The 24,612-nt window shown below is 33.9% G+C and overlaps 5 protein-coding genes and 1 long non-coding RNA gene across 12 annotated transcripts; 3 read left to right on the forward strand and 3 right to left on the reverse strand.

The window, feature by feature from the left end:
• Window positions 1–3,210: 3,210 nt before the first annotated feature.
• On the reverse strand, window positions 3,211–5,390 carry LOC102607958 (uncharacterized). Its single transcript, XM_025100099.2, has 5 exons — window positions 5,385–5,390; window positions 5,188–5,247; window positions 4,924–5,046; window positions 4,114–4,278; window positions 3,211–4,031 (listed from the first exon to the last, which is right to left on the reverse strand). Exons 1-5 carry the CDS (start codon window positions 5,388–5,390, stop codon window positions 3,423–3,425), a joined length of 963 nt encoding a protein of 320 aa, XP_024955867.1. The 3' UTR covers window positions 3,211–3,422.
• Window positions 5,391–6,200: 810 nt separating this feature from the next.
• Window positions 6,201–9,270, forward strand: LOC102608250 (protein PLANT CADMIUM RESISTANCE 10). Of its 3 annotated transcripts, none has more exons than XM_006481242.4 (4): window positions 6,201–6,360; window positions 6,643–6,884; window positions 7,944–8,170; window positions 8,817–9,270. In XM_006481242.4, exons 2-4 carry the CDS (start codon window positions 6,713–6,715, stop codon window positions 8,985–8,987), a joined length of 570 nt encoding a protein of 189 aa, XP_006481305.1. In that variant the 5' UTR covers window positions 6,201–6,360; window positions 6,643–6,712; the 3' UTR covers window positions 8,988–9,270. The 3 variants fall into 3 exon arrangements, with proteins under 3 accessions (XP_006481305.1, XP_024955904.1, XP_052299601.1); XM_025100136.2 differs by having other exon boundaries at window positions 8,885–9,270; XM_052443641.1 differs by having other exon boundaries at window positions 6,331–6,459.
• A 676-nt stretch (window positions 9,271–9,946) lies between these two features.
• On the forward strand, window positions 9,947–15,996 carry LOC102608727 (uncharacterized). Of its 3 annotated transcripts, XM_006481247.4 has the most exons (14): window positions 9,947–10,087; window positions 10,546–10,827; window positions 10,909–10,951; window positions 11,515–11,541; window positions 11,651–11,743; window positions 12,243–12,433; window positions 12,703–12,871; window positions 12,959–13,078; window positions 13,466–13,585; window positions 13,939–13,959; window positions 14,124–14,182; window positions 14,284–14,374; window positions 14,497–14,589; window positions 15,564–15,996. In XM_006481247.4, exons 2-13 carry the CDS (start codon window positions 10,592–10,594, stop codon window positions 14,569–14,571), a joined length of 1,245 nt encoding a protein of 414 aa, XP_006481310.1. In that variant the 5' UTR covers window positions 9,947–10,087; window positions 10,546–10,591; the 3' UTR covers window positions 14,572–14,589; window positions 15,564–15,996. The 3 variants fall into 3 exon arrangements, with proteins under 3 accessions (XP_006481310.1, XP_024955780.1, XP_006481307.1); XM_025100012.2 differs by lacking the exon at window positions 15,564–15,996 and having other exon boundaries at window positions 12,959–13,057; window positions 14,497–14,801; XM_006481244.4 differs by lacking the exon at window positions 15,564–15,996 and having other exon boundaries at window positions 9,948–10,087; window positions 14,497–14,801.
• Window positions 15,417–17,208, reverse strand: LOC102609578 (uncharacterized). Its single transcript, XM_006481248.4, has 5 exons — window positions 16,716–17,208; window positions 16,478–16,625; window positions 16,051–16,220; window positions 15,539–15,669; window positions 15,417–15,423 (listed from the first exon to the last, which is right to left on the reverse strand). The coding sequence occupies exons 1-5, from the start codon at window positions 17,079–17,081 to the stop codon at window positions 15,417–15,419; spliced, it is 822 nt and encodes a 273-aa protein (XP_006481311.2). The 5' UTR covers window positions 17,082–17,208.
• Window positions 17,209–17,434: 226 nt separating this feature from the next.
• On the reverse strand, window positions 17,435–20,500 carry LOC102609876 (translocase of chloroplast 34, chloroplastic). Of its 3 annotated transcripts, none has more exons than XM_006481249.4 (8): window positions 20,336–20,500; window positions 19,624–19,732; window positions 19,383–19,490; window positions 19,166–19,290; window positions 18,753–19,017; window positions 18,108–18,176; window positions 17,849–18,010; window positions 17,435–17,756 (listed from the first exon to the last, which is right to left on the reverse strand). In XM_006481249.4, exons 2-8 carry the CDS (start codon window positions 19,726–19,728, stop codon window positions 17,661–17,663), a joined length of 930 nt encoding a protein of 309 aa, XP_006481312.1. In that variant the 5' UTR covers window positions 19,729–19,732; window positions 20,336–20,500; the 3' UTR covers window positions 17,435–17,660. The 3 variants fall into 3 exon arrangements, with proteins under 3 accessions (XP_006481312.1, XP_006481313.1, XP_015386776.1); XM_006481250.4 differs by having other exon boundaries at window positions 19,624–19,789; window positions 20,336–20,495; XM_015531290.3 differs by having other exon boundaries at window positions 19,624–19,737; window positions 20,336–20,491.
• Window positions 20,501–23,381: 2,881 nt separating this feature from the next.
• LOC107177453 (uncharacterized) lies at window positions 23,382–24,394 on the forward strand. The gene is made up of 3 exons (XR_001508507.3): window positions 23,382–23,669; window positions 23,814–23,893; window positions 23,999–24,394. It is a non-coding gene; the product is annotated as an uncharacterized LOC107177453 (long non-coding RNA).
• The last annotated feature ends 218 nt before the right edge of the window (window positions 24,395–24,612 follow it).

Genomic DNA, 24,612 nt, shown 5'->3' on the forward strand with positions numbered 1-24,612 from the left:
CCTTGTCAGTAACATTTTCAATCTTAAAGCTTACAACCTCATTTTCTTCTATTAAAAGTAGAAGACAGTGTTGGCATATGATTATCTTGTAAAGATTTTTATCCAATCTATCTCCATTAACTCAGTATTCTCTCAACCATATGATTAAAAACTTGTCCTATCTTTTCTGTTTCAAATCACCATCTCTTCTCTACTCTGCATCTTCAATTTCCTTATCTCCAACTTGTCGTTCTATCACTTCACTAAAATTATAACTAATTTTTTCTACTTTCCCATGTGAACATTATCAACTCTATCTCTTCTTCTTCATTGCACTCACCAATTATGACCATCTGATTCACCTTCACAAAGCTCGCATGTCCATCCAAGAACTCATTGCCAACTTCATTGAGGTATATTTTCTTCCATAAATGATCTTCACCCCCCAGTCTCCTCATAGTTCCTTATATATGTTCAATCTTAAGATATCCATCTCTACAGCCCTCAACAGCTTATTAATCAGGAGCTTTTATTAAAGATATATACAAAGTGGAGCTCAACAAAACAACCAATACAAGCATTAACTTCCTCAATTCTCATCTCCCTCATCAATATCCTCGCCTTCTTAAGAAGCACAATTGTACAAACTAAATCAACCTTGTATTTCTTAGAAGGCAATGAGATTCTTTCCTTAGCCTTATTTTCATAGCGTAGAACAGTTGCTCCATGCCTATTAGCATTAGGCTTGTACCATACAAAATTATTATTATTATCATCATCATCATCATCATCATCATCACCACCATAACAATGGTAATAGTAGTAATAATAACAATGATTATTATTATTATTATTATTATTATTATTATTAAAAGTAGTAATATTAATATATTAATATTTAAGTAGGGTAAAAAAGAATATTTAATTTTCTTTAAGGATAAAAGTGTCAATTTATTCCTCATTTACATTTCTTGTTTTCTTTCCCACCTCCCTATAGAAATGAAATTTTCATTCCTTATTTTTAAATTTATAGTGTCCACCCAAAATTCATTCTTATTTCTTATGTTTTTAAGCAAACATATACAATCAATTATTTTGATTCCTTAATCTGACAGGTCAGCGCACACTAAAGCCTACATGCTCTCTAATGAAGCCGCTTCTTTAAAAAATTACTTCATAAATTTTGCCCAATTATTATTGCCGTCTCTTCCTTGTACTCAAAAGTGTTCAGGTGAATTACCTTCTTAGGCTTTCATTTTTTGACATGTTCAAGTGAAAGATGATAGAAGCTAATTAATTTAATAATGGGCATAAATTTTAAATTTTATATTGAAATAGAATTCAGCAAATGGAAGACAGGAATAGAAAATAATATGAAATCTGAATTTAAGTGATTATGCTTTTTTTTTTTAATCAAAAAGAGCATGCGATGCAATAATAGAGCAGGCAATCTCACCACTATTAATATGGGCTTTTTTTTTTTTGTGTGTGATAAGTAATATGGGCTTCATACGAACCCAAAAAATCCATCAAATCAAACCCTAACAATCAGAAACAAGCACTTTTGCCTTATTTTTAATATTTTTCCAAAGGAGATTCAAGATTCGAAACCAAGTTTGTTCAATTGTACTTCCCACTTATGGCTTTCCCTCCAATGTTTGATAGTTCAATTTACCCTCTAAAGTCTAAACTGACAATTTCGTTTACAGTAGTGGTGAAAAAGCCAAGTGAGGGTTACCAACTTACCATTTGAAAGCTTTAGTAGTATTGGCATTTCCTCAAAATGAACTAATAAGTGATCTTTTTAAGGAATCTCTTGTTACATGAGAAGAACAATGCCATAGAATCAGCAGCATGGAATCGTAAAGATGTTAGATCTTGGCTTGAACGTGTCGATTTCGACTATTTTTGGACTTTCATCATATCCACTAATTTGTTACTCTCAAGACTCACAGGTTTTTTTTTTTTACTGTGAATTTCACCACTTGTTTCACCAAATCTTCCTGAAAAGTAATAAGAGCACTTCTATTGTGTCAAAAAGTTTAAACATATATAATCTAATTATTATAGAGAAGCCTGTACAGATTTTTCTTACAAGGGATTTTTGGTGTCGAAATTCTGGTTCAAGCCTCTTCTCTTTATTGAATGAACAGCGAGCACGCTGAATTTTGACAGCAGTTTGATCTCTTACAGCTGCCCTTTTTCGCATAAGATAGCCTCTCACAAGAGCTTGTAACTTAACCAATCGCTTCAAAGCTCTAAGGGCGTTTGGGGCGTGAAAATTAATTGCCATGGGATTCAATAGATGGAAAATGCAGAACTATGTACCAGATAATGGGATTAATTTAGCAGTTCTTTCATGGGCAAAATCAATAAAAGGGAAAGGGCACTGGAGGAAGCAAAAGCAAATGCCAGCCATAACCAAATTGATTAACTAAAAGACAACAGTGCCAAAAATCATATTCGAATGCAACAAAATTTCAGAAGTTCAAGCTCTGTAATGGAGACCATAAAGCAAAACAGAAAACAAGAATAAGAATAATTTGCCTAGCCGAAATGAAAGTTGAAAAAAACCCATCAACCATTAATCCATTACATTCAGCCCACAAAAGTACAACTGCAATTTAACAGTTTCAGCAGCTCCCTACCTTCCGATGCCAGACACAGCAGCAACATTAAGAAAAGCATTACCACAACAAAAATAATTTCCAAGTAAAAGAGAATGTAGTAAAAGTTATGATTCTTATGAAAGCACTTCCACAACATAGATGAAACACTATTTACCAATATAAAGTGAAAAAACATATCCACCTTTCGTTGACTCAAATGTACCGTTTCATTACCATTTGAAATATAGTAATGAAAGTTATGAAAGCACAAAAGGTTATCAAATTTAGTAAAAGTTACGAAAGCACTTCCACAACATAAATCAATCACTATTAGATTACCACGTTAAAGTGAAAAAAACATATCTACCTTTCCTTGACTCAAAAATTAACAAAATGTACTGTTGCATTACCATTTGAAATATGGCTTCCAGCTCTTAAGGGAACACAAAAGTAAGATTTAAGCAAAGTGCTTCAATAACAGAAACAACACAACACAAAGAAAAAACCACAATATATGTAAGTGCACCACAGATATACCTATAACACAAAGTAGATGAAAATGCAACATCCTAGGTAAACAGAAACATTGGAGATCCCAAAATACCAACATGAAAAAATCAACTTGAAAAGAATGGTGCATTCTTATTTCATTAATTCAATATCAAATTAGTATTAAAAAACAAAGGGCAAGAAGGGCCAAATATGGTGATTACAGTATCAAATCAGCATAGAAAAAAAAAATGGAAAAGAGAAAGGCAAGAAAGGCAAGCTTCACTTCCTTACACAATGCCTATCCCCACATCTTTCTCAAGCTTCACTACTTTTAAGCAATGCCTATCCCCATCGATTTTTTGATTCAAGGTAGCTTCCAAGAGAAATGAAATTTGCCTCCCAATTTAATGGTGTAGAATGTTGTCTCACACAGCGCAGTCCACTTTCAGGTCCCATATCCCTAATTTCCATTTCAATGGCTGCTTTATCACTGCATAACATACTGTGCTCTAGAACCACAGTTAGCATCTTCTTCAAGACTTTAGCACCATCAATCCAATCCCAAAACCCGGAGTTCATAGTATCAACAAATTCCCACATAGCTCTAAATTTAGTGAACTCCTCTTTTGAATGTATCAACACTGTTTCCCAAGTGTTGATAACATTCACCAGGTCTCGATCCATAGCAAATTTTGCAGCATCTAGACAATTTAGTGTAAATGTTTCTGCACGCAATTCCCTTTCAAATGAGCTAATCTCTTGTTCCAGCATATTCGCCTTCCATGCACCAAGATCCAAAAGCTGCTCCAAGGCATGTTGCAGCCTATCCATCTCCCTGTCCTCTTCAGAGACAATGACATCACCAACTAGTACTCGTGCTGCAAAAGATTCAGCCTCTATCTCTTGAGTCTCATTCTGGATCTTTTTATCTTGCATTTCCTTCAAAAAAGCCTATATATGCAGCTTGTTAGTTGTGAATTCCAGAAGTTCCACATTATCTATTATAAACATTTAAGAAAGTGGAAAGAAGTACCTTCGCCTTGAATAAATGAACCTGTTTAAGAATAACCTTGAGCTCCTCATAAGTCTTTCCTTCCAAAATGTTCCTGACATCTGCTTCAACTTCAATACTTGAATGTTCTAATGCATCCTTCTTCTGTGTTTCAACTAATTCATGCTCACAAACCACTTTAAGTGCCTGTTTCAGTACACAGGTCAAATCCTTGAGACAATGTAACAGCATTTATTTTCCAGCTGGCCATAACCACAAGAAACAGTCTTAATCATTTAAACCAAGAACTGCAGTTTTCGAGAGATATCAAGCATAAAATGAAGTGAGAGCAAAGGCAAAACATAAAAATTTTGGAGGACACTTTAAATTCTAAAATCGACAAACACATAACTCCAGATGATTATGGGGTCAACAAACATAAATCCAATTCTGTTACGTTTCATACCTGGACTCACATTCTATTAAAATATAGCTAATGCAAATTCTTGAAAGGAAGCAAGATAGAAAAGTCTGTGAAAGTTCATAAATGCACAATTTTGCATGTATGGCTCAAAATTTCTAACTCTCAGTGAGGAATAGCTACTAGCTATGAAAGTGTGAGAAAGTGAGAAGGAGCAATACCTCCCAATACTCTACATGATTTGGTGTTTCCCTGTCCAGATCCAGATGCTTGTGATTTCATCACGAAGCTCTTCCAGCTCTGTTACGGTCAAACCCTATTTTAAAGGATATACACAAAAACCGTAAAGAATAAGAAAACATATTCAATGCAAGTTATTCTCTAACAACTTCTACCAAAGAACTTTTGTTTTACAAAGGAACTGTACTCACCAGTTCTTCCTCTTCTTGTGCCTTTCCTAGGACTTTTTCCTCTATTTTCTTTCTAATCTCCTCTATCCTTTCTCTCTGTCTTTCTTTTTCTTCTATATCTTTCTTAATTTTCTGTATCTCTGGCTGCGGCAAGAATATATAACAAAGAATTTAGCACTCAAAAAAAAAAAAAACAAAAATCTGATTGATTTTAATTTTCTATCTTTCTGTCTTTTCAATTGAATATGATTTATGTTATAAAAAAAAAAAATCTGATCCACATACCATACTCTCTTTCTGTCTTTCCTTCTCGTCTCCACCTCGCTTAATTTTTTGTATCTCTGCCTGCGTCAAGAATGTATAACAAAGAATTTAGACCCCAAAAAAAAATAAAAATTGACAAGTGATTGGCTGAGGTCCACATACCATTCTATCTCTGTCTTTCTTCAAGCTTTATGATGAAGATACAAGCTTTATATCACACCCATATAACCCTGCTAAAACTATATGTGTAGCTCTAGCGGGTTCTGGAATGATTCCCCAATCACCAGCTGTGACCTGGGTCTGTAACAGCTGAATCCAAGTCTTTCCCGCTCTAATTAACAGCTTGTAAGGGCCTTAGACACGTGGTGCTTCCTGTGTTGTGAATAAGTGAAATCGAAACGCTCCCATTGACTGTCGTTTCATGCTAAGCTTTATAAGTATATCCATCCACGTGACACACACATGCTTCACTTATGGAGCTCAGCTAATTTGTCATCTGTATTAACATTTATTCCAACGACATGTCGCTCAGCCAAAGACTGACAAAGCATACAGCACTTATTCAGCAAACCGACAAGATAACATTTTCTCTCGAATCCAGTTTTTATGCTCACACTTCAACAATGATCACCGGCCATACCCTTCAGATATACTGAAACAAGAAAAGAAAAATCATGCACAAGTAAAACTGCGGTCAATACATCTTTACCATTCAAATGAACAAGCATATAGCTAGTTAAATCAATTTAAAAAATAATAATAATGTATCATAATTTACTAATTAGCACAAACAAGTTGTTAAATAATGTGTCGTAACTTACTAATCATCACAAATAAGTTGTTAGTGCATCCCAGAATTGCTCAAAATAATAATAATAATAATAATAATAATAATAATAATAATAATCAAAAAGGGCGTTATCAAGGGCTATTTATTGATAGATCGGATGCTTGTAAGTCCGCTTTTTGGTCACAATTTGTCACTTTGCCTATCACTACCAGATCGATGTGAGAGTCAAAATTTTGTTATCGCATCAAAATGACGCGTGTCCTGGTTAATTTTCCAGATATTAATCACTGGCCGGGCCCTTGTTAACCTAAGCAAAAATAAACTCAAAATATAAAGCTGCCCATTTCTTCAGGGAATTAAACTCGCAAATCTTCAGTCTCAGCCTTTGCTGAGCACCTACCAAGGTACGGTGTCGTTTCTCTGAATATGGTTTTGTTTTGAAAATGGGTTTCAAGTTTCATTTCTTAAGTGCTTGGTATAATTGCAAGAGAAATTTTGGTCGGGTACAGTAAATTCTTGTTCTTCTAATCGCATGCTCTAATGGATCTGAGTCAGTTGATTTACACATAGCTTCTTGGTTTTATAAATTAGAAGAAAGGGTTTCTCTTATGAGTGAAAAGATTGCATCTTGATGGATTTTGCGGTTCTAAATTTATTTACTAATTGGCATTTCATGGTCCTTACAGAACAATACCGAACGATTCAATAGAGATTCTGGAGATAACATCATACAAATCAGTTTTCTATTCTAAAAAGATGACTAGCCAAAGTGGTTATGTGCCGCCTCCTTATATTCCTTTGGGACAGTCAGATTCGGGACTGGAGATTGTTCCTCAAAAAGAAGACCTCTCTGATCCTCGTCACCCAAGTGATGGCCCGGTGCAATGGTCATCTGGAATCTGTGCTTGTTTCGATGATATGCAGAGCTGTATGCTACTTTATGCCTTGTGACCTTGATTTTATCAGAAGGGAAATTGTCAAGGTGCCCCTTAAAGTTTAAAATGAATAGACAGGGCTGTTTTTGTGTTGTTTTCTTTGTTTTTGCACTTAAAGAGTCTCAAAATTGTGATTTATAATTCTAAAGTGTTTGCCGCTTAGCTTGGTTGATAGTTAATGGTAAATGAAGTTTAAAGAGCCTTAAAGGACAAGAGAAGAGCCCCTGTCAGCATTTCTCTTTTAGCTTACATATGAGAGGAAAAGATGTACAGAGAATTCAGATAATTGGATATGAAGAAAAGCTATAATACAAGTAGCATGTTAAGCTTTATTGTGATTTATGTATGTAATGGTTGCTATCTATCAGTTGCCTGGTTGCATCTGAAATCTGGTCTACCATTTAGATTCTTGTTTATAGTATTTTGAATGAATGTAGAAGTTACCATTTTGAATTCTTAATGACTTGTTTGTTGATTTTGGTCCAAGAAACCATAATTTATATTCTAGTAGAGGAGACCTCTCACACTTGCTCTTGATCTTTTAGTACAGTCCAACAGTTCCCAGACATGCACATGATATAAAGAAAGGACAGGCATTGTAGATAACTTGAGAAAGTTTGTAATAAATCTTTAACTCTAAGACATCCACAAGGAGAAAAGGAAGATGGGACAATGAATAGGGCGGAGGGGAAAATTTAGTGATAACCTTTGAGAAATGTTTTGGCCACAGTAGATCCTGCCAACATAGCTTTTTAAAGAGAGTGTAGATGACATGAGAAGGTTGTAATAATCCTTTAAGTCTACTCTCAGACATATACGAGGAGAAGGAAGATGGGGTAAAGGATGGGGTGGAGGGGAAAGTTTGCTAATAACCATATGGAGGAATATTTGGGCCGCAAGAGCTTGGGTGCAAGTAATTTAGTTGAAAAAAGTTATTTCTATTTTTTTCAAGTGTGTGTCTGTATTCTAATTGTGAATCCCGGAAACTTCTGTTCTAGTTGTGGGTAAAAGTGAGAACCATGACTTGACTCCAATTTGTTTCTGTTGTACAGGTTGTATAGGTCTTTTCTGCCCATGGTATCTGTTTGGGAAGAATGCAGAGTTCTTGGGCTCTGGAACTTTCACAGGATCTTGCTTGACCCATTTTATTACATGGGCTTTTGTCAATACTGTATGTTGCTTGTTGACTGATGGAATTTTGTTGGGATTACCTGGATGCTTTGTTTCCTGTTACGCATGTGGCTACCGTCGAACACTACGGACAAAGTATAATCTGCCGGTACTACTCTTAACAAGTGTTTGGCAAAGATAGTTTTATCATGTGAAGAACTTTTTTATCCCTCCATTTCTTTTGCTTGTAGTTCATCGGTCTTTGATTGTCCTATAAACCTGTGTTCTTATGAAGGATTAACAAACAAGTTGGTGATCTAGGATTTAGATGTGTAGTTTCAGAAATTTTGATATTGAAATTTACTTACTAGGACTTCTTATGATAATTATTTGATTATGAAACAAACCGTATCATAAAGTGATTCTGTGAGTAGTATATTGCATATCCTCACAAACTCACTATCAAAACATGTCTTCTTTTCTGTGTTCCTAGATAATGCTTGAGAAAATCATAAAAATTATTTCATTGGCAGAATACTAGTAAAAATATATAGAAAGGGAGAGGAGAAATCCAAGAGTTAAAGTTATTGTGGATTGAATTGAAATTAGTTTAATATCATAGTGATGATGTTAGCTGCCAAAGAATTTGTTAGGCATGCGATTTCGTCTTTTTCCCCAAAAAGTTGGCCAAAACTCAGTTGGGTTTCATGTCAGCCAATTCATCCCTCTACCCTTGCAATTTCTCTATGGCTTTGTTATGAAATTGTCACTGTTAGACTTAGCTGTGGTTTACCAGTTCTTGATGTCTAATGCAGGAAGCACCATGTGGGGACTTTGTTACCCACTTTTTTTGCCATTTGTGTGCCATTTGTCAAGAATACAGGGAAATACGTGAAAGATCTAGTGACGCTAATCCTCCTGATCTCAGCTTAGCCGTAGTCACAGTCCCACCAACCCAGACTATGGAATCAGGTTCCAAGCAATAGCACTTCTGCATTGATGATTCAAATGAGACCGGCACTATGATGGATTCAACTCAGCTTTTCACATGCTTTGCCAGAATACGTTCCAGTTCCCATTCCTAAAGCCAATGTATTTCGATTTCAGGAGTCAGATTTGAATCTCAGCTGTCTATTGTTAACTGGTGTTAGCGAGTATTTTGAATCTAAATGGTTAATTTAGTAGGAAACTACTGTATGACTATTACATGAAATTCAGTGACGAATGTGTACTGCATTGATCTCTACTATATATCCCCTCTAATCAGAATTTTGCTTTCAGGCCATTTAATGCTAATGTTTTTTTAGTACCTATGCGAGTTTCTACAGAACGCAGATGTAAGCAATATGCAGCTCTTATCTTCTGGCAAAGGTTTGAAATATCAACTAATATTTTAGATACTTAATGAATCTTGGATCTGGCTCAGAGAGGGGGTGGGGGGAAAAGAAAAATGAATCTCGGAGCGCTTTGATGCCCGCTCAGAGCCTAAGGCTCTGGTAATATAGTTTTTCAAGTTGAATTTATTTAAATAAATTTTTTATAATAAGAATTTTTATTTAAAAAATTTTAGTTGTTTGATTGTTAATAAAAAATTTTATTAAAAATTATAAAATTATTTTAATAGATAATTTTTTAAATTATATTTTTAAAAAATAAAATAAAAATTATTAAATAAGTAGATGATAGTTTAAATATTTTAATATTTAAGAATGATTTTAAATTTATACTCTCAAAAGGTTAAAATTTAAATTTTTATAAGTAGAGATAAAATAATTTATTTAATTTTTAAAAATTTAATTCAAAAAATAAATAATAACAAAAATTTATAAAATTAAATAAATATTTATAACCATTAAAAAAATTATAATAAACAGGACTAAACCACGTGGAGTGGGCTAACGAGGCCCGTACTTTTGAAACCTCACCAGGCCAGAAATATTAACGAAAAATAAAAGGGAAAAGACGAGAGGGGCACGTGTAACTTCTAACGAACTTAGCTCGCTGCCAAAGTGGCAAGTAACAAACAAACAAACCCCTCCCTCAGGACTCTGGAGAGCTGCATTGGATTTCCATGCTTTCTTTTACTGTGAGTTTTCGTTTTCTTCTTCTTTTTCTTTTAATCTATTTATTAAAATCTATCTTTACTTGCATTCTGAATATCCCTTCATATGTATAAAACTTTTCGTTATATATATATATATATATATAGTTTAATCCAGGCATGTGCAATGGATTTATCTTTATAATTATTAAAAGCTATATGCCTTTTTTAATTTTTAATTTATCATTTTAGATGGCAATGATCCTCCAAAAAGAAATGATTAGATTCTCTTTGTATTTTTCTACTTCAACCTTTTTTAGTCACCAACATATTCGTTTTCCTTTTCTGGCCATAAAAAGTTAACAAAACAATCAGTGCTGTTTTGATTCTTTCTTTGGTCATGCATTCATTTTCGTTATCTAATGCAGCAACATATTGACATACGAGAATATATTTGTTTATGCTCAAATAGATCACTGATTTCCGTCTTTCATTCTCTTTAGTTGAAGTTTCTTATAGATTGAAGGTGACAAATTCTTCGATTGAATAATGGGATTGTTCAAAAGTGAAGTGGCAGTGTGCCCCAGCAATTTGCATTGTGCAGAATGGGCTAGAATATACATGGAATATTGCCTTTGCAGTGTTAGAGATGGGGTTTCTTTGGGCTTAGGATTGGCCAGTGTGATCAGTTGGGGCGTGGCTGAAGTCCCCCAAATCATTACTAATTACGAGGAGAAATCCACTGAAGGCCTCTCAATTGCTTTTCTAACCACATGGATTCTTGGGTATGTTTGCTTTGATTTTCTTATTTAAGTGTTTAGAATTTTGTTAGTGCTTATGACTTTGTAATGTAACTACTTTTACAGAGATCTTTTCAATGTTTTCGGCTGCCTGCTGGAACCAGCTACTGTAAGTTCTCAAACTGCAGTATTATTTATTTATTTATTAATATTTTTATAATCCTATTTTGTTACATTTGTAACTTTATATTCGTGTCTACTATCGCAAAGAACTTATTGTTCATTCATGATGTCTCTGTCTTTTCATTGGTATTCTAAATATTTGTGTGATTAGTCTACATGTAAGATATTGTGTGAAGGTCTTTCCCATATGCAGAAGACACACTGAATTCAAAGTATACAAGGTTTCAAGAGTCTCTTGAGTCACTGGCATTAAGTTAGTTGGATGTGTATAAATTGGTTGGATAATTGGCTTTCTTTAGTGCACTTGAAATAACTGAGGAGGTTTTAGTGTCTTTCCCAGGGAAAGCATGCCAACAAGCAAGATGTGTATTCCCAATCCTAAGATATTTTGTTTTAACAGACCATTTTTGCTCTCTCAACGTTGTCAAACAGGCTAAGAAGGAAATTCTCTACCAACCAAAGCTAACTACTAGATGTAGTCAATGCTTCTTGCACATGGTAGATTTTGTGACATCTAGTTAATTGAAACTCCTTTTCTTCCTTTTGCAGCTTCCAACTCAGTACTATATGGCAATGGTAAGATTGTGTGCTCAAGCATGAAGTTAACACGAAGCCTTATTGATTTCTATTTTAGTTTTGACTTATCTCATTTTCTTAATTTTTCTTGCTTTCATGTTTTATGCAGTTGTATACACTGACTACTGTAATTCTTACCGCACAAACCATGTATTACAGTCACATTTATCCTCGTCTAAAACATAATAAACGACCCCAGACGGTAAGAATTTCTTTTGGCTCAATGGTTTCCTATAGTTATTTATGAAAAAATTACAACATACAAGTTTACTTCTGCTTTTAGGGTTGAATTACTAATTACAATTCGAAATTAAACTAGATACTCCACATTTAGACTGGTCAAACTTTTTGAGAGAAAATTGAGTGCAACAATATTTTTGAAACTGATTGTAGGAGACAAATCATAGTGCTACTTAATGATCCTGAGATCGGATACTTGTGGTTTTTTTTTTTTATGTTGATACTAAATATAAATCAATGGATATTTGGATCAAGTTCTGTTAGAAATTTGACATATTACATGCAGTGATCAAGATCTCAAATCAATCAATCGGACCAAATAGAAATTTGTTTTTTCATTTACATGACTTCTTATATTGTTTTTGTCTGAAGCCTTTTTTTTTTTTTTTTTCCCTCTCAAAAAGACAATTATTACGCTATGTATGATACTTGAATGAAATATGCTTTGTTCTGCAATGTAGGGTCTCATGCCTAACCAACCTGAGGCTGCAGAGAAGACTAGGCCAAGTAGCAATGGTGTTGGTGAACAAGTAAACAGTTCTGGAAAATGGAAAATTGATTCTGACACTTCTGACACAGAAAATTTTTCAATTCCTATTCCTCTTCCACCATTTCCTCGAAATGGGTCTCCTGGAAGAGAATTATACTATACGTAATTAAATTTTATGCCTTCTTGTTATTAAGTATTCACCATTGTGTTCTAGTGGATTAAACATTATAAGCATCAGACATATTGTGTTGTATGCGTGCATATACATTGGTCTGGATGTCTAGTGTGGTTGGTTGAAATGTGAATGTCAACTGAAGAGTCACCTTTTATTCAGTGTATTTTGAACAATTTGCATGTTCATCAATAATTTATGCCCTTATCCGCGAATGGTTTTTATATGATAATCACATATTACTAGGTGAATTTATCAGGTCTGCAAGATCACTATCAAGTAGTCATACACCTACCGCTGGATCGTTCATAGCACAACGAATGAGTCCCTCTCATCATTCTAGGATTTCTATAGAAGAGCCCTTGCTTGGTGGACATATTTCTACACAATCTCCACCATCTACAAACACCAAAACAATGCTATGCTTGGTGAGCTCTCTTACAAGACATTGTCTTGGCAATAACATCCTGTTCTGATTCAGTAATGTAAACTTTTGATTGCCTTTTCTATTTCAGGTCCCGATAATGATATTCCTTACAACATTTAATTTCCACTATTCGAACACTGAACATGATACGGTGTTTGAGAAACCAAACAAAGGTTTTGTGATTCAAGTAAGAAGAAAGCTTTTGCAGGTAGTTCAAGCTACAATCTTGTTTTCTTTCTATGCAGTTACTCTGTTAGGTTCTAGAGAGCACAGATAGCAAGTATTTTTGAGCTCTAGGTTATTGATTGTTTGTAGAATTTCAGCATATTTATCATCCTAGAAACTTAATGAAAATTTAGCAAATCTGGAAGACAAAAGAGATGGAGTTGGTAAGACATCTGAAAAGGGAAGCCACTGGAATTTAATGTGTTGTTGATGCCCCATTTCCATTGCCTATTTGGTCCTCCTTTTTCAAGCTTCCATTTAGATTTCTTCTTCTTTTTATTTATTTATTTATTTTCATTTTGGAGATATTGACAGAAAACAGTTTGGGATTTTGAGAACCAATTATTTTTGTGGAATGTGATTTCTTCAGGTAAGTGGTGGTCTGTTGCAAGAAAGTGTTACTGGAGGAAGCAGTGGGATTGGAAGCTACCTTGGTTGGGCAATGGCAGCAATTTACATGGGTGGGCGGCTTCCACAAATTTGCTTGAATGTGAGGTTTACTTTAGCAAGTTTTTACTATTCTTCAGACAGAACAAAGCTTTTTCTTCAGTTTTCACCTTCTTAGTGATTACATAGTTCAAGTGTGCACAAGTGTTTCTGGCTCTGTTCTAGTAGAAATTTTAAAACATTGGAAACATACATGGGTGAACTCTATGTACCATGTTTATGTTAGCAGAATGTTTCCTTACTGGTTTTTCTTTGCACAATGGATGTAGAGCATCTTCTTTTTGCAATCTGAAATTTATTCTTCCGCTGTATTTTTCTATTAATCTGTTTTAATAGTTTTTTTTTTTTTTTTGAAACTTCTGATTCTTGATTTTTTTTTTTTAAATTTGTTTTCAGATAAGAAGGGGCCATGTGGAGGTAAGCAAATTTCAACTTGAAATTATATTTTTTGAATACATACAGAGGAACACTTCTGTTTGGGGTGAAAAGAATTATCGGTGTTTTAAAAAAAAAAAAGGGAATTCGCCTGTGTGTGAGAGCAAATATGATAACTGTACATTTTCTTATGAATGCTATTGCAGGGGCTTAATCCTTTGATGTTTGTCTTTGCTTTAGTGGGTAATGCAACATATGTAGCAAGGTGAATATGTTGTATCCATCATTCTTATCCTCACTGGCCTGTCTTCTTTGGATTCTTTCTCAGCTCTCTAAGGACATATAATTATTTTTTTGCTTTTGCAGCATACTTGTTAACAGCGTGGATTGGTCAAGAATCAGACCAAATCTGCCATGGCTTGTGGATGCAGGAGGCTGTGTGCTGCTTGATTCTTTTGTATCCTTTTTGAAGTGATCATGATTTTGCCATTCTCTTAACAATTATATACCCTATTGGTTGTCAGCTTTGACACCATCAGAATTCTCCGAATTTGTCTGGAACCTTAATGTCTTTTCTAGATTTTAATCCAGTTTATCTACTACCGGTATCGGTCATTTCAAGAGGATAAGCATGAAAACTCTAATTCAGCTTAGAAGATGACCAACATCCAAGTAATTCAAGATATCTCCCTCTCGTGGTGCATTTGTACTGAGTGTTTATTTCTTTGGTCTTCGCATCAAATTTGTTAAGAGAATCAGGTTTTATTGGTTGCGTTATCGTTGTGGTTCTGTTATTAATCTCAAGATTATAAGTACAGCTAAGGGCCTATGGTGATTAACTCAAACCTAAGCCTATTATATAAACATTTCTTTTTGCTTTTCTCTTTCCTAACCTCTATTCCAATATTATGCAACGACATTTCCTCATTTATAATTAAATCTAGGTGAAAAGAAAGAGGAGAGAAAGTGGGAGAAACAGAAAATGTTGGATATTAGAGGGAAATTAGAAATAGAGAAAGAACAGAAACTTGGGAGACCAGAAAAATTGAGCGAAAAGAATCATTTCCCCGAGGATCATACAGTAAATTAGAAATTAGAAAGGAATATAAACTTGGATGATGAAAATAATTGAGAGAATAGAATCATTTTTCCTCGAAGACCATACAGTAGCTTATCAAATATAAGCTCTCAGTTTGTATTTATATGTAGCTGTATATGCATGCTTCCTAATTTTTTTCTAAATAGGTTGCCAATTCTTCATTATTGCTTATTTCATAAGTTGAGTTGGGCATCTTTGGAGCCCAAATGTCTATTTCTTTGAGTTTTGTGATATTTTCAGTCAGAATTGAGAGAATAATTTGTCCGGCCACCAGAATAAAGATAAAAGTGAGAAGTATCTAAATGATAATATTGAAGTGTAGTAGACTAATTAAAGCCTGTTGAATGTACAAAAGTTTTGTGATGCTTTTATGTCTGTTTATATACATGCAACAGATGCATCAGTACCTGTTATATAACCAGAACATATGTAGCCAAAACACAGTACATGGTTATATTGACTAATTTTTAAAGGTTTATATATTGCCAGTTTGAACTAATTTGTATACTATTTTCTCCTTACAAGACTTCAAAAAAAAAAATTGTAGTGATAATGCTGTGTAGGAGACTTGTTTGCATCTCCAAGAATGATTCACATATTTTTGCTGGTGCTGAACTGAATGAGCCTGAAAAGCTCTGATTTTGCAGACTTAGCTACATGCAAGAGCAAAGTGCTGGAGTTAATTCCTGTTAACTGAATTCATGATATTCAGGATTTGTTCAGGGAGTTAACAGAATATGTCTTCTGTTTTCTTTCTTTTAGCATTCATTTTGTTGTCCACATCAAAAAAAGCTTGTATGATTCACTTTGAACAAACTCCATTTCTAGATTCAAAATTCCTTTCCTTAAAATTTACAACCACTCATTCCAACTTCTTTTACAAATTGAGTTTCTCAGTGTTAACATCTCTTTAACATCTCTCAAAGAAATGTAATGATTTAATTATAAATTGGTGAATGAAAATGTATAGATTATATAGTTTATTTACAGGCCATTAGATGTTCTTCAGTAGCATTTAGCGTGGGAAGCTTCACCTTTATTGACTTATCATCAGAGCCATACGATCTCTGAGGATCAAACACTATATACATAATTTGATTATGGTCACTCTCTAGATGATAAAGCTGCTGCCCAGCTGCATAATCCCCAAGCAATTGGTATGATCTTTCTGATTGATCCATTGCTAGACAAATGTCATCAGCACCTGATAGATAAAAAATGGTTCTAATCATATACAAATTAAAGCCCTCATTTTGTTCATAACAATGTAAATTCGGCACTCAATTTATTTGCTAACTGCGGTTTCTTGCCAGAAAGTACCAATCAAGTCAACTGATTAATCCCGACGTTATATACCATATGCTTAAGATGAGCGTGGAAGCTGCAGTTTTCACTTGCAGGGGAAACTAAAATAACCCAATGCAATAATTAAGATGTGAAATATGGTAAACAGAAACTCACAGGCTGCTAATTCAATTTGAGTTCGATATATAAACTCCAAAGCAGCAGAAATCTCATTCTCGAATTCATGAAATGGTCCACTCCTAAGATTCATCTTTCTAAGCTTACCCAGTCCCTCTCCCAACTCCATCATTGCCCCTTTATGATTCTGTAGCAAAATTACAAAACCATTTAAAAAATTAAAAAAAAATATATATATATATATTTATACATTTAGGGTCGTTAGTTGTTAAGTAACCTGATTGAAAAGGTGATAAAACCCAACGGCACATTGGAGAACTCCGTGAATGAGAGTTCTTGTTGGTTCTTCAGCAGTGTACCACAGAGATTCAAGACAGTCATGGCATTTATAGTATGCCCTTTCATTGAAAAGCGCTACTGCCTCGTCGAAACTGCAATTTTCTCCATCATTATCATCTTCTTCTTTAGCAGAGTAACGATACAGAACGCGAAATGATTTGAAGTTGGTGGTATGGATTGAACCATAAGCCTTGTTGCTGTTACTGTTGAGCTTTGAGGATGGCAGAAGAATGAATGGAGGTGAAGTGATGGATGGAGGAGAAACTAGTGACGAGATATTTGAGACTTGGAGAGCAACTGCCATTATTTCATTTGTGGTGGAGCTTCAAACTTGACTGAATTGAGTACATAAAACACTCCTCCAAATGTCACTGCCAGCCATTGGGTTGAGTTCAAACTTAGACTTGATATTTTTGCCAGATATTTTGTTATGGATATTTACAAATAACACATTGTAAGTAATAATATTGTTCCGCTAATGGAAGATTTCCTGAAGGTTTAGTGGATTCAGACATTGTACATGAGTTTAGATATATATTTTACATGTTACCAATTCATCGAAATATTATAATGCAATCAAATGCTATTAAGTCGATACGATCAAGGAGGAACTTAAAATTCAAGCACATTTTCAAAAGGGTCAAACAAGAACAGGTGTATGAAAAAGTGCAACATTCACCAGCTGGAGTACTAACTAAGCATAACACAATCAATCATCCAGAACTTGATGCATAATATATTTACATAAACACAAAAATCTGATACCCTCAACACTATGTAGTCCACATGCCGCAGATAATTACTACTGCAGAATGTTGCAATTAATCACTTGAAACCAAAAACAAGTGAGAAACATAGAAAAAGGATGCATCCAATTGCAAATTCAAAGCCTGCGACTAGCCCTGGCCCAAACTGGTTTAGCCTCCTTTGCAGCATCAGACTTGATTGCTCGTATTAGAGGTTTAATGATAAAGAAGTACTGTAAACAATCAAAGACAAGGTTACATGAGATTATTTGTCAATCCGAGAATTGCAGGAAAAAAAATAAGCTAAGAAAGGTTTGAAGCTTACCTGAAATGCAAAAATGAAAGGAATTAAGATCTTTCCTTTCTCGTTGGGGTTTGGGCCCTCAACCAACTTCTTGTCAACAAGAAGAGCCTTGCTTCCATTCAACACGACTTCTGTGATAGTTTTGACTAAATTTGGAATCCAAGCCGTCCCATTTGGAAGAACCTACCACCACATACCCCAAGTTCAATAATATGACAGTTCAGTAAAATACATTCCGAGGAAAACAACATTGAATTCTGTTGTCAGGCAATTGACTAACCTTTTCATCATTTTCATTCTTGGCACATCTCCCACTGTTCTCAACCAAGACAACAGGTACAAATGAACCCTAGGAGAAACAAAGGCAAAGTAATGGAATTCAGAAATGAGGGGGAGAAGAGAAAAGAAAATGCACAATAAAGTTTAATATATACATCAAACAAAATTAAAAATTTGATGCCGATGCCAGTAAAATCAATTTACTAATTCATCTTTATCATAAGATATTGATTAGCAAGAAAAGTTTAACACCACTTGAGCCATAGTAGTAATTGAAGAAGCCCAATAAGTGTGAAGAGGTGACATCAGATAACAGATTTACAAGAGCAACTATGTTGCCTACTAAAATTACCAGCTTTTCAGTTTTCCCTCAAAATGGAAATGTTTGCATTAATAATGACAAAGATTCTAAAACAGTGAACAAGCTGTCCGCAATAGCAAGGACATCCTACAAGTATGCGATCACATTCTATACCATGTAATAGACCGAACAATTTCAGAGTTGCAACCCCATCTAAGCATTCATCAGAACAGTAAAAACTTACTACTAGAAACAGCGTGTTAAATCAGTTTACCAAGGTGACCCTCACATTCAGGCAAATGAAACTTCCAAAAATGAATTCTCGAAGGATAAAAGGTTACACACCTGAATGTCTTTTTTCTTCATCCAGGTACTGGGGCTAACAAATTTTAGAAGAGCCTCTGACCTTTTGGAGCAAAAAACTTCATAATCTAATCCGTCTGGCAATGAGAGTTGAGCATGTGTGAGAACAATCAAAGCCCTCTTCCATATTTGTTCACCAAAATTATCCGTTATGGCTCTAGTAATCTGCTTATCCAAATTATCTACCCTATAAACATCCAGACGGTCGACATACAGTAGAACATCGATAGTTTTGTTCAGAAGGAAACTGTTGACACAGCAAAAAACCCATTAATACAAACTTAAATTATAATTATGACAAAATTGATTTTTAAAAATAATAATAACAAAAACACAAGAGCCAGTAATATGCTTCAAAAGTTGTAAACTTTGTACCATATCAAGCTATAGCATACCGTTTGATTAGCTGAATAGCATGATAATTGACATATCCACCTTCTATGAGCCCAGGAGTGTCAACAATGTTCAATGTAAATCCAGCCCTGGAGCGGGAAACCATCACAGGTCTTGGTCCTTCCGACTATCAATGAAACAGAATATAACTTGCTTTAAAAACATCAGACAACAAATACACCATTATGTGGCCAGTAAGACAGGACAAACAATAAATACCTGAAACGTACTAACAGTAACCGCTTTCTCTCCTATGATAGAGTTTACAGTTGATGATTTCCCAACGCCACCCTTCCCCATCACAAGTATGGTCAATGTGTTCACATTCTAGATGGTTATAAATATAAACATTGTTAAAACGATAAATGTCCAAATATAGTGCAAGCTTCAAGAGAAACAAGAGTCTATGTCTGCAGGGATTACATTCAAATTCACTGAGAAAAGGGAAAAAAATTATAACCTCTTGTTTAAGTTTTCCCAACAATTCAAGCAATTTTGTTTGAGTGGCAGGTGGGAACTGCTGAATTCCCATCCATTCACGTATTACTTGAGACGCCATAGACATATGTCTGTCCTACAAATTGAAAAATGTGACCGTAGAGTTCACATAGAAGAGAAATTTAATGCTGTCATCAAAACAAATAGCAAATGTATTATTGATAGATAGTACAATCCATCAAAATGCATAGTCAAATTTAAAATAAATAAATAAATGAACAATGTTGAAATGAAAGGGACTTGGTCAACTTCATAACAAAGTCCGAACATATTAGTTTCCCTTACGGATAATACACCAAATTTCATCTCAATGGTTTAGGCATCAAAAAGTTGGTCACCCAAATCAGTATTTTGCAAAGCGTAAACAACAAGCTTATCATTACAAACAAAACGGATACATCCTTTGTCATACATAAGCATCATTTCAAAAGGGTCAAAGCAAAATGCAACAAACAAAAGAAACATATATACCAGCAAGTAAATACAGATATGAACAAAGAACGTCAAACCCATAAAACAACACACTAAATTTCAATTCGGTGAATAAGATTCTTTTGAAGCTGAATTAAATTTAATTGCTTTTAAGCTCACAAACAAGTACAAAGCTACAACTACAGAGAGTGAGAAAGAAAATAACAGCAAACAAAATGCAGAGAAAGAGAGAGAGGACGAACCGGAGAGTGTGAATTTGGGTTTTTGGGGAATTTGTTTGCACCTCGTCTGCTACTGCTGAGTCCTTAAACCCAAAACCAGAGCAATGATTTTGATAAAGCAAGGCCTTATCTTGTTTTCCAAGTGCCAAAAAATGTCAACGGACTAAATTGCCCTCCTGTTACGACGTCGAGACTCATTAAAAAGAAATTGGATTTTATCATCTAATTCCTTTATTTTGTGCGTTTTATTGGAAAGGTAAATAGTTTTCAAAATTTTGTTAAACAGGTCCTTATAGTTCAACATAATTGATTTTTTTTAATATAAAAACAATCTATGAATATTTATAATAAAAATATATGTTGGCATTAGGGTAGCTCTATTAAGGAAAAATTCATAGTAATCTTATGCTGTTTTTAATCTTAAATACGATCTGTTGATAATTATAATAAAAAATATGTCATAATTAAGTTGGATAGCTTTATTATAAAGCGATTTGGATGTCTAGACTCTGATTAGTTGGATATAGCTTTACACAATAGGGAAAAAATATTTGTTATTAATACACACTAGACTTGAACTCTTATCTATATTAATGAAAAGGAAAGCGTTTTATAATCCGACTAGAATGTAAGCATTAACTTATACTTTACTGAACAATAATAAGTTTTTATTTATTTATTTATTTATTCATTGAATCTTAAACTATAAATTTCTGTTTTCTTCCTCAACCATTATTAATATTTTGAATCGTGCTACATATATTTCAAATTCAAATAACATCCCAAAAACATTTTAATACCTAATTGAGAATATTAATGACAATTATGTATTTAAGAATTGTTATTTTCTGTTAAAGTAACTCATTATTCAGAACTTAAGGTGAAGAAGAAGGAAAAACAAGCTCAAGCTTATACAGAGCAACAATGTCACGTCAGCAATGGTTGTTAAGAAGAATGCCAAATCAAATTACAGCTCAGCATCAATTTGTTAAATTGTTATTAACGTACAATGTATATATAACAAAATTATAGTTAGTTTAGTAGTTAGTTACAGGTTGTTATTGAGCATGTATAAATACAGAACTGTAACAATTGATTAGTTAATGAATGAAAAGTTCTGGAATTAATCAGAAACATTTTCTCTGAGATTCTCTCAAGCCAAACAAAACTTTCGTCATTTCTTTCATTTCCCTAAAAAAAGGTAAATACTTAATGATTTAAAATGATAAACTCTTATACTTATAATTATTATTCATTTAGAGATATTCAAAAGAAGCGTGTGCGCGCGCGTGTGTATTTTTATAGGGTAAATATTCATAAAATAGAGTTCAATATGTTAGAGGGAAAACCGTACACATGTAGGTTTATTAATATTATTAAAATGACTTTCAATATAGGTTTACGATAATGGTGATAACAATTTGAATCCCATTCAAGTAGCCGTACACAACATGTAAGATATCACCCATATTATATATATGTGTGTGTGTGTGCGTGTGTGTAGTGCACGATTGTGCTGATCGATCATGATTCATGAAAAATTTTGCATATTAATTTAGATTCTTTCAACTTTATTCCTCTTTCTCTCCCACCTTCATCTAATAGAACTCGATACAAATAATTCACAATGGCAGAATTTCATTTTAATCAAACTTTAATCTCAACTAGTAATTGTTCAATAAAATCTTAAAGCTAGCTTGATCTTATTTGATTTTTCTTTCTCTCTTTTCAGTTTGGTTATTTTATCAAGAATAAATTATGTACAGGCTTCAGGTAATGCTGGAGAGATGATTAGAAAGCAACCAAAGAGAGTAGAGATTCCCCCACGAGGCGCCACAGCAAGCAATCTGTATTGCAAACTCACCATGCAATGCAACTGTTGCTTTTCGCTTGTCCATTTATTCGCATCAACCCTATATATAACAGCTTGCCCCCACTTGCATTCATTCCCAAAACCAAAGAAAAATGCAATTGCAAGAATAAAAACGTTATGCATGAGCCATTCAAATTATCACTTGCATGCATTGCAGCCAAGAAGGCATATATATTCTAAGAACGATTTGAGGGTTGATATTTCTCTTTGATTATTACTATTATTGTTTATGTTTTTTTTTTTTTTGAATACTGATTAATCATCAGATTACTGTATTACACAGATATTTACAACAACTGTTATTGTAGAAGAGATATTACACTGATATTTACAATCAGATATACATGATTGGGACTTACATTATTACATTGAATTCTATGAAGTACATGCTCAAACAAATAACCTCTCACAGGAGAGAGATGTCCATACTCCACTTATATTTTGTAAGGAAAAAAAAATTTTAAATATGAAGAATATTTAACCCCCACAAAAGCGTTGCCCTCACAATGCTTGTGAGGGCAGCAGCCCACCACTTCGACCAAGGCCGAAGTGGCTTATTGTTTATGTTAAAAGCTTTTGAAAGTATTGATAATTTTCTTGTCATGCATTTATTAATGAGCCTTGGACACTCATAAAAACATATTTTATGTTATTTAATCCTCCTCTAATATAGATGTCCCCCCATTTTAAGGTATAAATGACTTTAATATGTATAACACCACAGTTTCTTCAACTCCACATTTTACGAAGAATTCTTTTATTATATATTACATCTGTTTTATGATAATAAGAAACTAGCAGCAGGGACCATGATACCCCATCTTGGACTGTGTATTTAGCTTTTAACAGATTGGCAGAGAATATCATCTCACGTTCGTCAATTTCAGAAAATGCTTTCCCATTTTCTCAGTTACAAAATCAGGTGCATGAGTTGAAATAAATGAGTGTTCTGGCCTGGACGAGATATATGCATGAAAGAATCAACATGAAGAATATATTCCGACTTCAATCCATCAATTTCAGCATATCCATTTTTTTTTTAAATATTCCGTAATTCCTTCTCTAATTTACAGTAACATTTATACATTAAATGAAGCCAATATATATTAAAATAAAAAAGGAGAAAATTTTCCAAGATAAAAGCTAGCCACATTATAAAGGCTGCAAACGAAAGGCGGAATATTGGCATACAATTTGTCAAGTTATTCCAATCTACATTTCTGCCCAAAAATAAAGATGAAAAATAAAACTGCTAACTTTGTAATACTGATTATATATATATTCATTCAGCTTATGATTTATGATACAAGATATATAAACTTAAAAGAAACACATTGCCCCAGCTATCTAGCTAGCTAGCTAAGAAATTAAAGATTTATAAAACTTCCTGGAAAGCATTATTGAAGAGACTGGCGAAAATTCTTCATCATCGATATGTTTGGCTGGCGCCTTGGGAAGACACAGTTGCCTAATGCCATGGCTGTAAGTCCCTAGCGAATTAGCAATATTATCACAGACATTCGAAAAGTATAAATATGTATTGATTTAATTATTACGTTTCTTAAAATGTTTGATTTATTGAATATGATTGATTCAGTTTGTTCTAAAAATGCTCGATACATATAGATTGTGGAGCTCATGGTACATATGGATTGCGAAGGATGTGAAAAGAGAATACGAAGAGCAATCTCTAAAATTGATGGCATGTATAACTTTCTATTAATTATTACTATTTAATTAATGTTATACGTGCATCCACATAGTTTTTAATCAATTTGATGTTCAATTCAGTTTTGATTTCATTATTACAGGAGTTGATAGCTTAGATATCGACATGGACAAGCAGAAGGTAACGGTGACTGGTTATGTTGATGAAAGAAAAGTGCTTAAAGTTGTGAGGAGAACAGGAAGAAAGGCAGAGTTTTGGCCATTTCCATATGATAGTGAATATTACCCATATGCATCTACGTATTTAGATGAGTCCACTTTTAGATCTTCCTACAACTATTACCAGCATGGCTTTAATGAAAGCGTCCATGGCTACTTCCCGGACCAAGCTTATGAAACCGTGCCCGATGACACTGTTCACCTTTTTAGTGAAGATAATGTCCATGCTTATTGTACTATTATGTGATGACATATATATATTCTTCGCGACTCTGATGCGAATGTCTACATCTTATTAAATACATGCACGACCTTCGTGATTCATATATTAACTCAATTTCAAATATAAACCATGAGCAAGTCCATATTCTATAGAGTGTAGAGGATCGAGATTTGAAAAATTATTGTCAATTTTAGTATTAATAATATGACATTTATCTTTTAAATACTTGAAAAAGTTAGTGATTGAGGCTTTCTTTTGTGCGGACGTCAAATGGTCAATTTTAAGATATTGGTTATGCAGAAAAATCGTGTCTTT

Source organism: Citrus sinensis, chromosome 6, assembly GCF_022201045.2.
Source record: "Citrus sinensis cultivar Valencia sweet orange chromosome 6, DVS_A1.0, whole genome shotgun sequence".
Classification (NCBI taxonomy): Eukaryota; Viridiplantae; Streptophyta; class Magnoliopsida; order Sapindales; family Rutaceae; genus Citrus; species Citrus sinensis.

Bases quoted from the DNA above. Each gene is read 5' to 3' on its own strand.
- LOC102609578 (XM_006481248.4), bottom strand. From the start codon at position 17,081: ATGGCAGTTGCTCTCCAAGTCTCAAATATCTCGTCACTAGTTTCTCCT. The intron at 16,221-16,477 runs GTGAGTTTCTGT...TTTATCTATCAG, and splicing joins TCAAATTGAATTAGCAGCCT to GTGCTGATGACATTTGTCTA. The intron at 15,670-16,050 runs GTGAAGCTTCCC...TCTTGCATGTAG, and splicing joins CTGATGATAAGTCAATAAAG to CTAAGTCTGCAAAATCAGAG.
- LOC102608727 (XM_006481247.4), top strand. From the start codon at position 10,592: ATGGGATTGTTCAAAAGTGAAGTGGCAGTGTGCCCCAGCAATTTGCAT. The intron at 11,542-11,650 runs GTAAGATTGTGT...TGTTTTATGCAG, and splicing joins CTCAGTACTATATGGCAATG to TTGTATACACTGACTACTGT. The intron at 13,586-13,938 runs GTGAGGTTTACT...ATTTGTTTTCAG, and splicing joins TTCCACAAATTTGCTTGAAT to ATAAGAAGGGGCCATGTGGA.
- LOC102609876 (XM_006481249.4), bottom strand. From the start codon at position 19,728: ATGTCTATGGCGTCTCAAGTAATACGTGAATGGATGGGAATTCAGCAG. The intron at 18,177-18,752 runs GTGTGTAACCTT...TGTTTCTCCTAG, and splicing joins TGAAGAAAAAAGACATTCAG to GGTTCATTTGTACCTGTTGT. The intron at 17,757-17,848 runs GTAAGCTTCAAA...GATTGTTTACAG, and splicing joins CTTTCATTTTTGCATTTCAG to TACTTCTTTATCATTAAACC.
- LOC102608250 (XM_006481242.4), top strand. From the start codon at position 6,713: ATGACTAGCCAAAGTGGTTATGTGCCGCCTCCTTATATTCCTTTGGGA. The intron at 6,885-7,943 runs GTATGCTACTTT...TCTGTTGTACAG, and splicing joins TTTCGATGATATGCAGAGCT to GTTGTATAGGTCTTTTCTGC. The intron at 8,171-8,816 runs GTACTACTCTTA...TGTCTAATGCAG, and splicing joins GGACAAAGTATAATCTGCCG to GAAGCACCATGTGGGGACTT.
- LOC102607958 (XM_025100099.2), bottom strand. The intron at 5,047-5,187 runs GTATGTGGATCA...TTCTTGCCGCAG, and splicing joins AAAGACAGAAAGAGAGTATG to CCAGAGATACAGAAAATTAA. The intron at 4,279-4,923 runs GTGAGTACAGTT...GTACTGAAACAG, and splicing joins CACAAGAAGAGGAAGAACTG to GCACTTAAAGTGGTTTGTGA.